The 14237-nt window shown below is 48.4% G+C and overlaps 1 protein-coding gene across 2 annotated transcripts in view; it reads left to right on the top strand.

Moving 5' to 3' along the window:
- Positions 1–5401: 5401 nt before the first annotated feature.
- The window catches only part of dpp3 (dipeptidyl peptidase 3), a 29821-nt gene continuing 20985 nt past the window's right edge, over positions 5402–14237 (top strand). Inside the window, exons 1-2 of one of the 2 annotated variants that reach the window (XM_033015385.1) lie at positions 5402–5478; positions 7980–8274. In XM_033015385.1, the coding sequence (XP_032871276.1) occupies positions 5456–5478; positions 7980–8274 (318 nt within the window). In that variant the 5' untranslated portion in view covers positions 5402–5455. Of the gene's footprint in view, positions 5479–7008; positions 7016–7979; positions 8275–14237 lie in introns of those variants that run through there. The other variant, XM_033015386.1, reaches the window with a different exon arrangement.

Here is a 14237-nt window from a genome sequence, read left to right as displayed (position 1 = left end):
CAGTAGAGTTAGTCCCTGGTGAGATAGGCGTTTACAGTCCGAATGGCCTCTGGGAAGAAACTCCTTCTCAACCTCTCCGTTCTCACCGCATGGCAACGGAGGCGTTTGCCTGACCGTAGCAGCTGGAACAGTCCGTTGCAGGGGTGGAAGGGGTCTCTCATGATATTGTTGGCTCTGGAGTTGCACCTCCTGATGTATAGTTCCTCCAGGGGGGCGAGTGAAGTTCCCATCGTGCGTTTGTTCGGCCGAACACACTACTCTCTGCAGAGCCTTCTTGTCCTTGGCAGAGCAATTCCCAAACCAGATGGTAGTGTTCCTGGACAAGATGCTTTCCACCGCCGCTGTGTAGAAGCACTGGAGGATCCTCGGAGACACTCTGAATTTCCTCAATTGCCTGAGGTGGTAAAGGCGCTGCCTTGCCTTACTCACGAGTGCTGAGGCGTGTGATGCCCATGTCATATCTTCAGAGATGTGGACTCCCAGATATTTAAAACAGTTCACCCTATCCACAGGATCCCCATTTATCCTCAATGGAGTGTACGTCCTTGGATGATGTGCCCTCCTAAAGTCCACGATCAGCTCCTTAGATGTTCAAGAGGAGGCTGTTATCCTGGCACCAGAGTGCTAAACCAGCCACCTCCTCCCAGTAGGCCTTCTCGTCGTTGTCTGAGATCAGGCCCACCACCACAGTGTCATCAGCAAACTTAATTAATGAGTTGGAGCTGAACCTAGCCACACAGTCATGTGTGTACAGGGAGTACAATAGGGGGCTGAGGACGCAACCCTGGGGCGATCCTGTGCTCAGGGTGAGGGACTTCGATGTATTCCCTCCCATCTTGACTCCCTGACTTCAAACTTAATTTCATTCTATTTGAAATATTATTTTATATTTTATTTTAATATTAATAATAATAACATATTTTTAACATTGATATTTTTATTATAATATGTAATATAATATAACATAATATACTAAAATATAAATATATATACATACATATATTACATTTTTATTGTGTTTTTGTGTGTGTTCTTTATAATTGCACCGCTGCTGACATATTCATTTCACTTGCACTTATGTGCAATGTGACAAATAAACCGTATTGTATTGTATTGTACATATTAATGTTTATTAATCTATTGTTAATATAATATATTAATAATATATATCTCAAGATATAATATTTATATCATATTACATCTAATAAATACTTTATTGATCCCCTCAGGGAAATTCAGATGTCCAGAAGCCCCCAACCACCAAACCCACAGATTCAAAACGAACGCAGACAGAAAATACATAGAATACAATGTGGACACTACCTGAGAGCAATAAATACTTAAAAAGACCAATAATTAACAATTAAAAATTGCAAAATGCATCCCCCTACAGCCTAGCGGTCTGAATTATAAAATCTAATAATAATAATAATAATAATATCTTTTATTGTCATTGCACGTCAGTGCAACGAGATTTAGTGTGCAGCTCCACTGATGTACAAGAAAGGTAAATAAATACAATACATAAATAAGCAAGCTGGATTGATTGACGTGACCATCTGAGGGAGACTGTCCAAAGGGGGTGGGTGGGGGGGCACTCATTAGGGCCGGTTCAGAGCCGCTATAGCTCTTGGGATAAAACTGTTCCTGAGTCTGGAGGTTCGGGCGTAGAAGGCCTTGTAACGTCTGCCGGAGGGAAGTAGTTGAAACAGACCGTGGCAGGTGTGTGATGAGTCCTTATGGATGCTGAGGGCCTTCCTGAGGCACCGCGTGTGGTAGATGCCCTCCAAGGCTGGTAGCTCTGTCCCGATGATCCGCTGCACTCTGTTGACGACGCGCTGAAGAGCTCCCCTCTCCGCCTCCGTGCAGCTGAGATACCACACAGAGATGCCATACGTTAGTATGCTCTCTGTGGTGCAGCGGTAGAACGTTGTCAGCAGCTGTTGGGGCAGACCAGTCTTTTTTAATGTCCTCAGGAAGAACAGTCGTTGCTGTGCCTTCTTGACCAGCGCGGCGGTGTTTGTGGACCATGTGAGGTCTTCTGAAATGTGAGTGCCCTGAAACTTAAAGCTGGACACTCTCTCCACACTTTCCCCGTAAATGGAGATTGGGGCGTATTCTCCAGAATGGGACCTCCTGAAGTCAATAATCAGCTCCTTGGTCTTGGAGGTGTTTAGTGCCAAGTTGTTATTGGCGCACCAGTCCGCCAGGTTCTGCACCTCCGCTCTGTAGTTTGTTTCATCACCGTTGATGATCAGCCCAATCACTGTTGTGTCGTCTGCAAACTTCACGATGGTGTTGGTGTCGAATGCAGGGACACCAGGGCTGCAGGGGTGAAGGATCTCATGAACCGCTCCGTTCTACAGGGCAGGGAGAGGAGCCGGTTGTTGTTCCGAGTGCTCTTTTGACTCTCCAGAATTACATGGAGGGGATGCCCGGGGTTTTTCAGGATGACCTGCACCTTGTGCCTCATACGCCTCTCAAGCACATCCATCCCAGAGTCTACTCTCCCCTCCAGCACTGAGCTAGCTCGTTTAACCAGTTTGACCAGCTTCTTGTTGTTTTTTGCACTAATGCTGTTGCCCCAGCAGACAACAGCGTAGAAAATAACACTTGCAACCACAGTGTTGTAAAACATGTGCAGCATTTCATTACACACATTGAAGGATCTGAGCCTTCTGAGGAAAAAGAGTCTGCTCTGGCCTTTTTTGTAGAGGGAGTCAGAGTTGACAGACCAGTCCAGTTTGTTATCGAGGTGCACTCCAAGGTATTTATATGTCTGCACCACCTCAATGTCAGCCCCTGCAGCGTTGACCGGCTGAAGGGGGAGCTTGGACCTTCCAAAGTTAACCACCATCTCTTTAGTCTTAGTTGCTTTCAGGATGAGACAGTTCTCTTCACTCCAGGCACAAAAGGCACTGGTCAAGTTCCTGTATTCCTCCTCCTGCCCGTTCCTTACACATGCCACAATTGCTGTATCATCTGAATATTTCTGAACGTGGCATGTGTCAGACTTATAGTTAAAGTCTGCTGTATACAGGGTGAAGAGGAACGGGGCCAGAACCGTTCCCTGTGGGGCTCCAACATTGCACACCACTGTGCCAGAGACACTGTCCCCCAGCTTGACAAACTGTGGTCGACCCGTCAGGTAGTCGTATATCCAGGAGATAAATGTGGAATCCACCCCCATCTTCTTAAGCTTGTCATTCAGAATCAGGGGTTGGATGGTGTTGAACGCACTTGAGAAGTCGAAGAACATAATCCTCACATAGCCACCGGGTTTGTCCAAAAAGGAGTAGATCCGGTGCAGCATGTAGAGGACTGCGTCATCCACCCCAATGTTCTCCTGGTATGCAAACTGTAGTGGGTCGAGTGCGTGCTGGACTTGTGGTCTCAGGAGACGAATGAGTAGCCGCTCCATTGTTTTCATGATATGGGATGTAAGGGCCTGTAGTTGTTGATCTCGGTCGGTCGCCCTGCTTTGGGAACCGGCACGAGACATGATGTTTCCACACAGACCTGGTACCCTCCCTGACTGGAGGCTCAGGTTGAAAATGGTCTAATTTATATCTAATTTATATTATATCATATATATTATATCTATAATTATCTATGATATCATAATTTAATATTATATTTCTTATATCATATTATAGATCTTATAATATTATATGATATTAACAATAGATTAATAACACATTGATAGTAAAAACATTGGTATTAATATGATTATATTAATATATTGTTAAAACATACTAATATTTATTAATCTATTGTTAATATATAATATATCATATAATATTAATATGTTATATTATATTAACAATATATTAATAAACATATTAATACTGTTTTAATATCAATGTGTTTATTAATCTATTGTCAATATGATATATTGAAAATATGAAATCTTAAACATTGAATACAATTATTTATATATTATCTTATATATTAGTAGTAAAAATAGTAAAACAAATATTATAAAACAAACAAATGCCTCAAAACTCATTAGCCGGCAATTCTTTCTACAGCAAGACAATGAATAAAAGCAACAAAGGAGTTTTTCAAAGCTAAAAAATGGTCAGTTCTTGAGTGGCCAAGTCAATCACCCAGTCTGAACCCAATTGAGCATGTCTTTTATATGCTGAAGAGAAAACTAGCCCCCAAAACAAGCATAAGCTAAAGATGGCTGCAATACAGGGCTGGCAGAGCATCACAGAGAAGACACCCAGCAACTGGTAATGTCCATGAATCGCAGACTTCAAGCAGTCAAAGGAGCTGGCTGAACTTTGTGCCTCCCACCACAGTGAAGAATGCAGTGGTGGATGTTTGTGTTAAATCTTATTGTGTATTGTGTGTTCTTTTCAAGTGTACCGCTGCTGGCAAATTCATATCACTGCACCGTTGAGTGTATGTGACGAATAATATTGACTTTGAGTCTGCAAAGGATATGCAACAAAATACTAAACAAGCAGTCATTGCATGCAAAGGATATGCAACAAAATACTAAACTTGACTACTTTCATTTACATGACATTGCTGTGTCCCAAACATTATGGTGCCCTGAAATGGGGGGACTATGTATAAACAATGCTGTAATTTCTACACGGTGAAACCAAAATGTGTCAAAAAGGCCTTTATTAAAATCTGACAATGTGCACTTTAACCACATGTGATTTTTTTTCTATTACAAATCTCAAATTGTGGAGTACAGAGGCAAATAAATAAATGATGGGTCTTTGTCCCAAACATTATGGAGGGCACTGGAGTTGGAGGGGGGAGGGGGGAGGGGGAGGGGGAGGGGGAGGGGGGAGGGGAGGGGGGAGGGGGAGGTGGGGCCGTTAACTGATGACGTTTTTTTGAACGGCGGTCCCGCCCTCCTCGCGCGGATTGGAGGTGACGATCGGTGATTGGTCGGGGCGGGTGTCCGTCAGCGGGATCGGCGCCTGATTGATAGGAGACGGGAGGAGGCGGGACGTCTGGTCAGAATTCCGCCGCTGGTTGGCTGAGAGCGGGCGGGTGGGCGGGTCAGCTCGAGGGTCGGGATCCCGCCCCATTGGCTGCAGCTGCTGTCAACGTGACGGAGGAGGAGCTGATTGGTCGGTGGGCGGGACCTCAACCCATCCCAGCTCTAAACGGGTATTGGCCAAGGCCGCCAGAAGGGGAGGGACAAGCGGGGCCTCATTACCCCATTGGTCGAGCCCGCTGTCAGCGTGACGGGCGAGGAGCCGATTGGCTTAGATAGCGATTGGTAGGCGGGGCCAATCAACCCCCCCCCCCCCGCGGAGGAAGAGCTGATTGGCCGAAATCGCGGGAGAGGGCGGGACATGAGGCGAGATCTCATCGCACCATTGGCCGTGGCCGTTGTCAGCGTGACGGGCGAGGAGCCGATTGGCTGAGCCCGCGGTAGAGGGCGGGACTTTCCTTCGTCCCCGCCGCCCCCGGGGACCAACGGATGAATGAAGCAGCGAGGCGACGGTGAGGAGGGTAAGCGCGGCGTGGCGGTCCGGTCCCGTCCTTCCCCTCCCTCGCCAGGCTGCAGCCCGCGGCCCCGGGCCCCTTCTCCCCGGCCTCTGGGTTAATGCTGGCCCCGGCCTCTGGGTTAATGCAATACCCGGGCTAATGCTGGCCCCGGCCTCTGGATTAATGCTGGCCCCGGCCTCTGAATTAATGCTGGCCCCGGCCTCTGAATTAATGCTGGCCCCGGCCTCTGGGTTAATGCTGGCCCCGGCCTCTGGGTTAATGCTGGCCCCGGCCTCTGGGTTAATGCTGGCCCCGGCCTCTGGGTTAATGCTGGCCCCGGCCTCTGGGTTAATGCAATACCCGGGTTCATGCTGGCCCCGGCCTCTGGGTTAATGCTGGCCCCGGCCTCTGGTTTAATGCTGGCCCCGGCCTCTGAATTAATGCTGGCCCCGGCCTCTGGGTTAATGCTGGTTTCTTGGTCCTTCTATCTATCTATCTCCTCTCTTAGTCTCTCTTTCTTCTCTATCTCCTCTCTTTTCCCTTCTATCTATCTCTCCTCTTTCTATCTCTCTTTTTCTTCTATCTCTCTCCTCTCTTTTATTTCCTTCTATCTCTATCTCCTTTTCTTCTTCTATCTATCCCTCTCTTCCTCTTTTCTTCTATCCATCTCTCTCTTCTCTCTCTCTCCTCTTCTATCAATCTATCTCTCTCCTCTCTCTCTCTTTTACTTCTTCTATCTCTCTCCTCTCTCTCTCTTTTACTTCTTCTATCTCTCTCTTTTCTTCTTTCTATCTCTCTATCTCCTCTCTCTCTATATCTTTCTCCTCTGGGTTCATGCTAGCCCCGGGCACCTGGGTTAATGTAGGGCAGAGTCTGGGCTCTTGTTAACAGCCATGGACATGTGCATTCAACTGCAAATGCAAGCGCCTGTGATTTTGGAGGGAGGTTGTTAATGGTGGTCCCTTTAAGAAATGGCAAGATCCCATTGTATTCGAGGGTCTCTCATTGCACCTCTTTGATGTTACAGACTGGCATCTCGTCAATGCTAGGCTGGGCATCTTGTTAATACTGGACTGAGTCTTGGCTCTTGTTAACAGCAATAGAAAAGTGCATTAAGCTGCAAAAGCAAGTCTCTGTGCTATTGGAGGGAGGTATCAGAACCCTGTAATGGTGGTCCCATTGAGGGTTGGCCATATCCCATTGCTTCATAACAAGAGGAGTTAAGTATAGGTCCTTCTGCAGTTGTGCAGGGCCCCAGTGAGACCACACCTGGAGTATTGTATGCAGTTTTGGTCCCCTAATTTGAGGAAGGACCTTCTTGCTATTGAGAGAGTGCAGTGTAGGTTTACAAGGTTAATTCCCGGGTAGGCGGGACTGTCATATGCTGAGAGAATGGAGCGGCTGGGCTTGTATACTCTGGAGTTTAGAAGGATGAGAGGGTATCTTATTGAAACATATAAGATTATTAAGGGTGTGGACACACTAGAGGCAGGAAACATGTTCCCGATGTGGGGGGAGTCCAGAACCTGGGGCCACAGTTTAAGAATAAGGGGTAAGCCATTTAGAACGGAGATGAGGAAACACTTTTTCACACAGAGAGTTGTGAGTCTGGAATTGTCTGCCTCAGAGGGTGGTGGAGGCCGGCTCTCTGGATACCTTCAAGAGAGAGCTAGATAGGGCTCTTAAATATAGCAGAGTCAGGGAATATGGGGAGAAGGCAGGAACAGGGTACTGTTTGGGGATGATCAGCCATGATCACTTTGAATGGCGGTGCTGGCTCGAAGGGCCGAATGGCCTACTCCTGCACCTATTGTCTATTGTCACCTCTTTAATGTTGGGCAGGGTGCAGACTGGTATCTGGGTTATTGTTGGGCTGAGACATGTCCATTGCAATGGACATGTACATTCAAGTGCCAATGGAAGTCCCTGTGCTGTGTGAGGGAGGTATCAGGACCCTCTATCTGTTAGAGGGATTACCTGCACCTCTAATGTTGGTGAGGATGCAGACTTGCATCTGGGCCCTTGTTAACAGCAGTGCATAATTGCATTAAACTGCAGATGCAAGTTCCTTCATTGCTGGAGGGAGGTATCGGGACTGCTAAAATGGTGGTCCCATTAAGGTTTTTACAAGCTCCTATAATGTTGGAGGGATTACTGGCATCCCTTTACCAGCTGTGTCGGAAGGAACTGCAGATGCTGGTTTAAACCAAAGGTAAACACAAAAAGCAGGAGTGAAGAAGGGTCTCGACCAGAAACGTCACCCATTCCTTCTCTCCAGAGGTGCTGCCTGTTACTCCAGCGTTTTGTGACTCTCCTTGGTTTAAAGCAGCATCTGCAGTCCATGTGGCCCTTGTAGCTAAAGGGATCAGCGGGTATGGAGAGAAGGCAGGTACGGGATACTGAGTTGGGTGATCAGCCATGATCATATTGAATGGCGGTGCAGGCTCGAAGGGCCGAATGGCCTACTCCTGCACCTATTTTCTATGTATCTATTTTGTTTCCTCTTGCTCTTGCAGGTTTGACTTCGTAGGACAAGACAAGATGGTGGACTCCCAGTACCTTTTGCCCAATGACATTGGCATCTCGCTGCTGGACTGCAAAGATGCCTTCCAGCTGCTGTCGAAGGAGGAGAAGCTGTACGCCCATTATATCTCGCGCGCCTCGTGGTACGGAGGGCTGGTTGTGCTGCTGCAGACCTCCCCGGAGTCCCCCGCCATCTACGTCCTGTTACAGAAGCTGTTCCGGGCGCAGCCCCTCCCTCAGCTGCAGGAAAGGGCCACAGCGGTGGGCATGACCTGCGAGGAATACCAGGTAACCCGCTCCTGCTCTCTCCCTCCTCCCCCATCTGCGACGCGCCTTCACTCAGTCCGTGCACACCACGCGATCCCCCACTTTCAGTCATCCTTCAGTGCTTCTACTCTGGGGCTGTAGAAAGCATCTTGTCAGCCAACATCCCAACTCGGCTTGTACTCGCTAGAATTTAGAAGATTGAGGGGGGATCTTATAGAAACGTACAAAATTCTTAAGGGGTTGGACAGGCGAGATGCAGGAAGATTGTTCCCGATGTTGGGGAAGTCCAGAACACGGGGTCACAGTTTAAGGATAAGGGGGAAATCTTTTAGTACTGAGATGAGAAAAACATTTTTCACACAGAGAGTGGTGAATCTGTGGAATCCTCTGCCACAGAAAGTAGTTGAGGCCAGTTCATTGGCTATATTTAAGAGGGAGTTTGATGTGGCCCTTGTGGCTAAAGGGATCAGGGGGTATGGAGAGAAGGCAGGGATGGGATACTGAGTTGGATGATCAGCCATGATCATATGTGGCTAAAGGGATCAGGGGGTATGGAGAGAAGGCAGGTACAGGATACTGAGTTGGGTGATCAGCCATGATCATATTGAATGGCGGTGCAGGCTCGAAGGGCTGAATGGCCTACTCCTGCACCTATTTTCTATGGTTTGGGAACAGCTCTGCCCAGCACAGGAAGGCTCTGCAGAGAGTAGTGCGTTCAACCCCATTGGACACCCACTACACATTGAGCAGGGACTATACACCAAGAGGTGCAGATCCAGAGCCAGCAACATTATGGGGGACCCCTACCACCCCAGCAACGGACTGTTCCAGCTGCTACGGTCAGGCAAGCGCCTCCGCTGTCACTCGGTGAAAACAGAGGAGATGAGATGGAGTTTCTTCCCACAGGCCGTCAGGACTGTAAACTCTTATCTCACCAGGGACTAATTTACTGTTGTGTTGTGTCTTTTTTTTTCCTACCTAATATGTAAATACTGGTTCTGTTCTGTGTTCTGTAGTTTTTGCACAGTCCGCAGGCATCGCCACTTTCATTTCACTGCACATCTTGTACGTGTATGTAACAAATAAAGTTGACTTGACTTGACACTTTAACTCCCCTGCCCACTCCCACACTGACCTCTCAGTCCTGGGATGGACGCAAAAAAGCTGGAGTAACTCAGTGGGACGAGCGGCATCTCCGGAGTGAAGGATTAGGTGATGTTTTGGGTTGAGACCCTTCTTCCCCTGACATCAGTCTGGAGAAGGACCTCGACCCGAAACGTCACCCATTCCTTCTCTCCAGAGACGCTGCCTGTCGTGCTGAGTTACTCCAGGTTTTGTGTCTACCCTCGCTCTTCGTCTCGCCCTTACTTTTGTTTAGAAAGAGGGTTAAATCGAGAACCAGAGGGCATGGGTTTAAGGTGAAGGGGAAAATATATTATAGGAATCTGAAGTAGATAAAAATGCTGGAGGACAACTCTCCAGTTCACAAGTCCACGTTTATATGTGATTGGAGCAGAATTAGGCCATTCGGCCCATCGAGCCTACTCCACCATTCAATCACGGCTGTTCTATCTCCCTCTCAACCCCATTCTCCTGCCTCCTCCCCGTAACCCCTGACACCCGCACTAATCAAGAACCCATCTTGATTAGTCTGAAGAAGGGTCTCGACCAGAAACGTCACCTATTCCTTCGCTCCATAGATGCTGCCTCACCCGCTGAGTTTCTCCAGCATTTTTATCCACCTTTTGATTTTTCCAGCATCTGCAGTTCCTTCTTAAACATAGGAATCTGAGGGGTATCTTTTTTCATGCAAAGGGTGGTGGGTGTATCGAATGAGCTGCCGGCGGAGGTAGTTGAGGCAGGTGCTATTGCGATGCTTCAGAAGCAATTAGATAGGTACGTGGATAGGACAGGTTTACAGGGATACGGGCCAAAAGTAGGCAGGTTGTTCAAGTGTAGATGGGACGTTGGCTAGTGTGGGCAAGTTGGGCCAAAGGGTCTGTGACCACACTATCATTCTATGTCTATGAGACAGCAGAGTGGCGCAGCAGTTGAGTTGCTGCCTTACAGCGCCAGAGTTCCGGGTTCAATCCTGACTACAGGTACTGTCCGTGTGGCGTTTGTGCATGAGCTCCTTGGGTTTTCTCCGAGTGCATTGGTTTCCTCCTGCTGTACAAAGTCTCCTGCTCTACAAAGGTGTGTAGGCTAATTAGCTTGGTAAAATTGTAAATTGTCCCTAGTGTGTGTAGGATAGTGCTAGTGTGCGGGGATCGCTGGTCGGCGCGGACTCGGTGGGGCGAAGGGCCTGTTTCCGCGCCGTATCTCTAAACTAAACTTTGTGCGACTGAGTTTACAGTTTAGTTTCTTGTCACTTGCACAGTGAAAAGCGTTTGTTGCGGCTGCGTGCTGTCCAGTCAGCAGAAAGACAATACATGATTACAATCGAGCCACAATCAAAACACACAGGTTTGTCCTGTCATTGCAAACAATAAGGCCTCAAAGCTCACAAAGGTTGACGCGAGCAGCAGGTGAACAGGGTGAACTGTGCACCGTTCTGGTTTCATGCCAGTTGTGTTCTTTACCCTGTTGTTTTTCTCCCCACCCTGCTTTCTGGTGCTTGCTTCCACTTTTGTTTCTAACCCCACGCTCTTCCAAGGAAAACAAAGCAGCCCGATATCCCTTGAGCTCATTAATTCTCCCGTCTCTCCCGATGCATTCACCAGCCCTTGCATGGTGTGTATGTGTGTGAGTGTGTGCACATGCGTGCGTGTGTGGTGTCTGCATGTGTGTGTGTGCGTGGTGTCTGCGTGTGGGTGTGTGTGTGTGTTTTTTGGCGGGCAGGTTTGCGTGCGATGCTTGTGCCCAAAATAGGGGGCGGAAAGAAAAGACGATTGCCGCAGACATCTGACTATTCATTGACGTGAAGGTCTGTGTGTAAACCTTGCACACATCCACGACAGAGACCAGGGATGTCCCCACTGGTTTCACACCCAAGGGACCCAGCAGCAGCTGCGAGATCAACAACTTTACAGCAGACACAAGGAACCGCATATGCTGGAGGTGGACACAAAATGCTGGAGCAACTCAGTGGGTCAGGCAGCCTCTCTTGGAACATGGATAGGAGACGTTTCCTTGGGCAAGGGTCCCGACCTGAAACGTCTATCCATGTCCTCCAGAGATGTTGTCCAACCTGCTCCGATACTCCAGCACTTTGTCTTTTAAAAAAAAAAGGCTAGCATCTGCAGTTCCTTCTTTCTCCATCTATCACTTGCCAGACTTTGTCGTGCCTCTCCTCTCTTCCAACTTTCTCCCCCACCCCCCCCACACACACACACACACACACAATCAGTCTGAAGTAGGGCCCAGATCGGAAACGTCTCCTATGCTCCAGAGATGCTACCAAGCCACAACTTCCAAACCTCTATGTCTTTTGAAGTGTGGGAGAAAACCAGAGATCCCGGAGAAAACCCACGCAGGCCACGGGGAGAACGTACAAACTCTCTACAGACAGCACCCGTAGTCAGGATCGAACCCGGGTCTCGGGCACTGTGAGGCTGCGACTCTACTACTGCGCCGCCCAGTTGCTAATTGGGAAGGGTGTCAAAGGTTATGGGGAGAAGGCAGGAGAATGGTGTTGAGAGGGAGAGATAGATCAGCCATGATTGAATGGCAGTGTTGACTCGATGGGCTGAATGGCCTAATTCTACTACTAGTGATATTAGATGGTGTAGGAAAGAACTGAAAATGCTGGTTTAAATCGAAGGCAGTCACAAAATACTGGAGTAACTCAACGGGACAGGCAGCATCTCTGGAGAGAAGGAATGGGTGACGTTTCGGGTCGAGACCCTTCTTCAGACTTCATCTTTTACTTATGGTCTTATAGGTGCGGGAGATACTGGAAGGGCCCAGTCACCTGAGAGAGAGAATGTACAAACCTGGCTCACACGGTGAAACCAGAGCTCTCTGAAATGTTTACCAATCTTTGAATCTTAAATATAATCCTTATGTTTCACGTTGCTGGCCTTTGCAACGACCCCGCTGAGTTCTGCTTCCACTCCGCCCTGCCTCGTTCTCCAAAGTGAAACTGCTACCTCGGTTAGTTTTGGTTTTGGTTCGTGTCTGGAGCAGAGATTTGTCTGGCAGTCTCCCAGCTCCTTCACCCCCACCTGCACTGCCCCTCCCCAGAGGCTGAACCTTCGTGCCCTGGAGTTGTGGGAGGGGGCGGCTTGGGCCGAGCACGTCACCTCCTGCCAGCAACGGGTTTGGAGTCAATCCAGACATTCCACTCTCACCGGCTGCACTGAGGTGCAATTGTCTGCCAGGGGAAGTAGCTCGGGGGCCATCTTTAAAATGGATGACGGGGTTGAGACCAAGAGGGTTAATGAGTCCACTCAATAACCACAAATCTGTAGCCTCCTTTTGCTCTGGTATTTTATTTAATTCACATGTTTCATCAATAATGTTTTATTATTAATGTTTAATGCTTTACGTGTCGTTCCTAACTGTCACTGTATGTCATTGTCACTTGCGGGCGGAGCACCAAGGCAAATTCCTTGTATGTGAATACTTGGCCAATAAACTTATTCATTCATTCCCTGGTATCCCATTTACCCGCTGACTTTTACAGTCTTTTTCTTTTCGTTTTAGTTTATAGTCTAGAGATACAGTGCAGAAACAAGCCATTCGGCCCATCAATTCCGTGCTGACCAGCGATCACCCCGTACACTAGCACTATCCCCCCCACACACACACACACACACACACACACACACACACACACACACACACACACACACACACACACACACACACACACACACTCACACGAGGGACAATTTATGATTTTACCGAAGCCAATTAACCTACAAACCTGCTTGTTTAGTGTAGAGGTATGGCGCGGGCGGAAACAGGCCCTTCGGCCCACCGATTCCGTGCCGACCAGTGATCCCCGCACACGAGCCGTATCCTACACGCACTAGGGACAATTTTACATTGATACAAGCCAATTTACCTACAAACCCGTACGTCTATGGAGTGTGTGAGGAAAGCGGAGCTGCCGGAGAAAACCCACGCAGGTCACGGAGAGAACGTGCAAACTCCATACAGACAGCACCTGTAGTCGGGATGGATCCCGGCTCCCTGGTGGTTCTGGAAGCTTTTGTTGCGGCTGCGTGCTATCCAGTCAGCAGAAAGACAATACATGATTACAATCGAGCCACAATCAAAACACACAGGTTTGTCCTGTCATTGCAAACAATAAGGCCTCAAAGCTCACAAAGGTTGACGCGACCAGCAGGTGAACAGGGTGAACTGTGCACCGTTCTGGTTTCATGCCAGTTGCGTTCTTTACCCTGTTGTTTTTCTCCCCACCCTGCTTTCTGGTGCTTGCTTCCACTTTTGTTTCTAACCCCACGCTCTTCCAAGGAAAACAAAGCAGCCCGATATCCCTTAGAAACATAGAAAATGGGTGCAGGAGGAGGCCATTCGCCCCTTCGAACCAGCACCGCCATTCATTGTGATCATGGCTGATCGTGACCTATCAATAACCCGTGCCTGCCTTCTCCCCATATCCCTTGACTCCACTAGCCCCGAGAGCTCTATCTAACTCGCTCTTAAATCCATCCAGTGACTTGGCCTCCACTGCCCTCTGTGGCAGGGAATTCCATAAGTTCACAACTCTCTGGGTGAAAACGTTTTTTCTCACCTCAGTCTTAAATGACCTCCCCTTTATTCTAAGAGCTCATTAATTCTCCCGACTCTACCCTTGAGCTCATTAATTCTCCTGACTCCCTCCCGATGCATTCACCTGTGTGTGTGTGTGTGTCTCTGTGTGTCTAGAAAACACGTTACCATAGCACCTCTTCCGCACCCTCTCCAAAGCCGTCACATCCTTCCTGTTTCATAGGCGATCATAGCTGCACATAACAGTCCGTGCCGAACAGCGATCCCCGCACATTAACACTGTCCTACACACACTAGGGACG

The sequence above is a fragment of the Amblyraja radiata genome, chromosome 45, assembly GCF_010909765.2.
Source record: "Amblyraja radiata isolate CabotCenter1 chromosome 45, sAmbRad1.1.pri, whole genome shotgun sequence".
In the NCBI taxonomy this organism is placed as follows: Eukaryota; Metazoa; Chordata; class Chondrichthyes; order Rajiformes; family Rajidae; genus Amblyraja; species Amblyraja radiata.
Note: the sequence above shows the minus strand (reverse complement) of the source record. Positions and strands in the feature narration are given on the sequence as shown.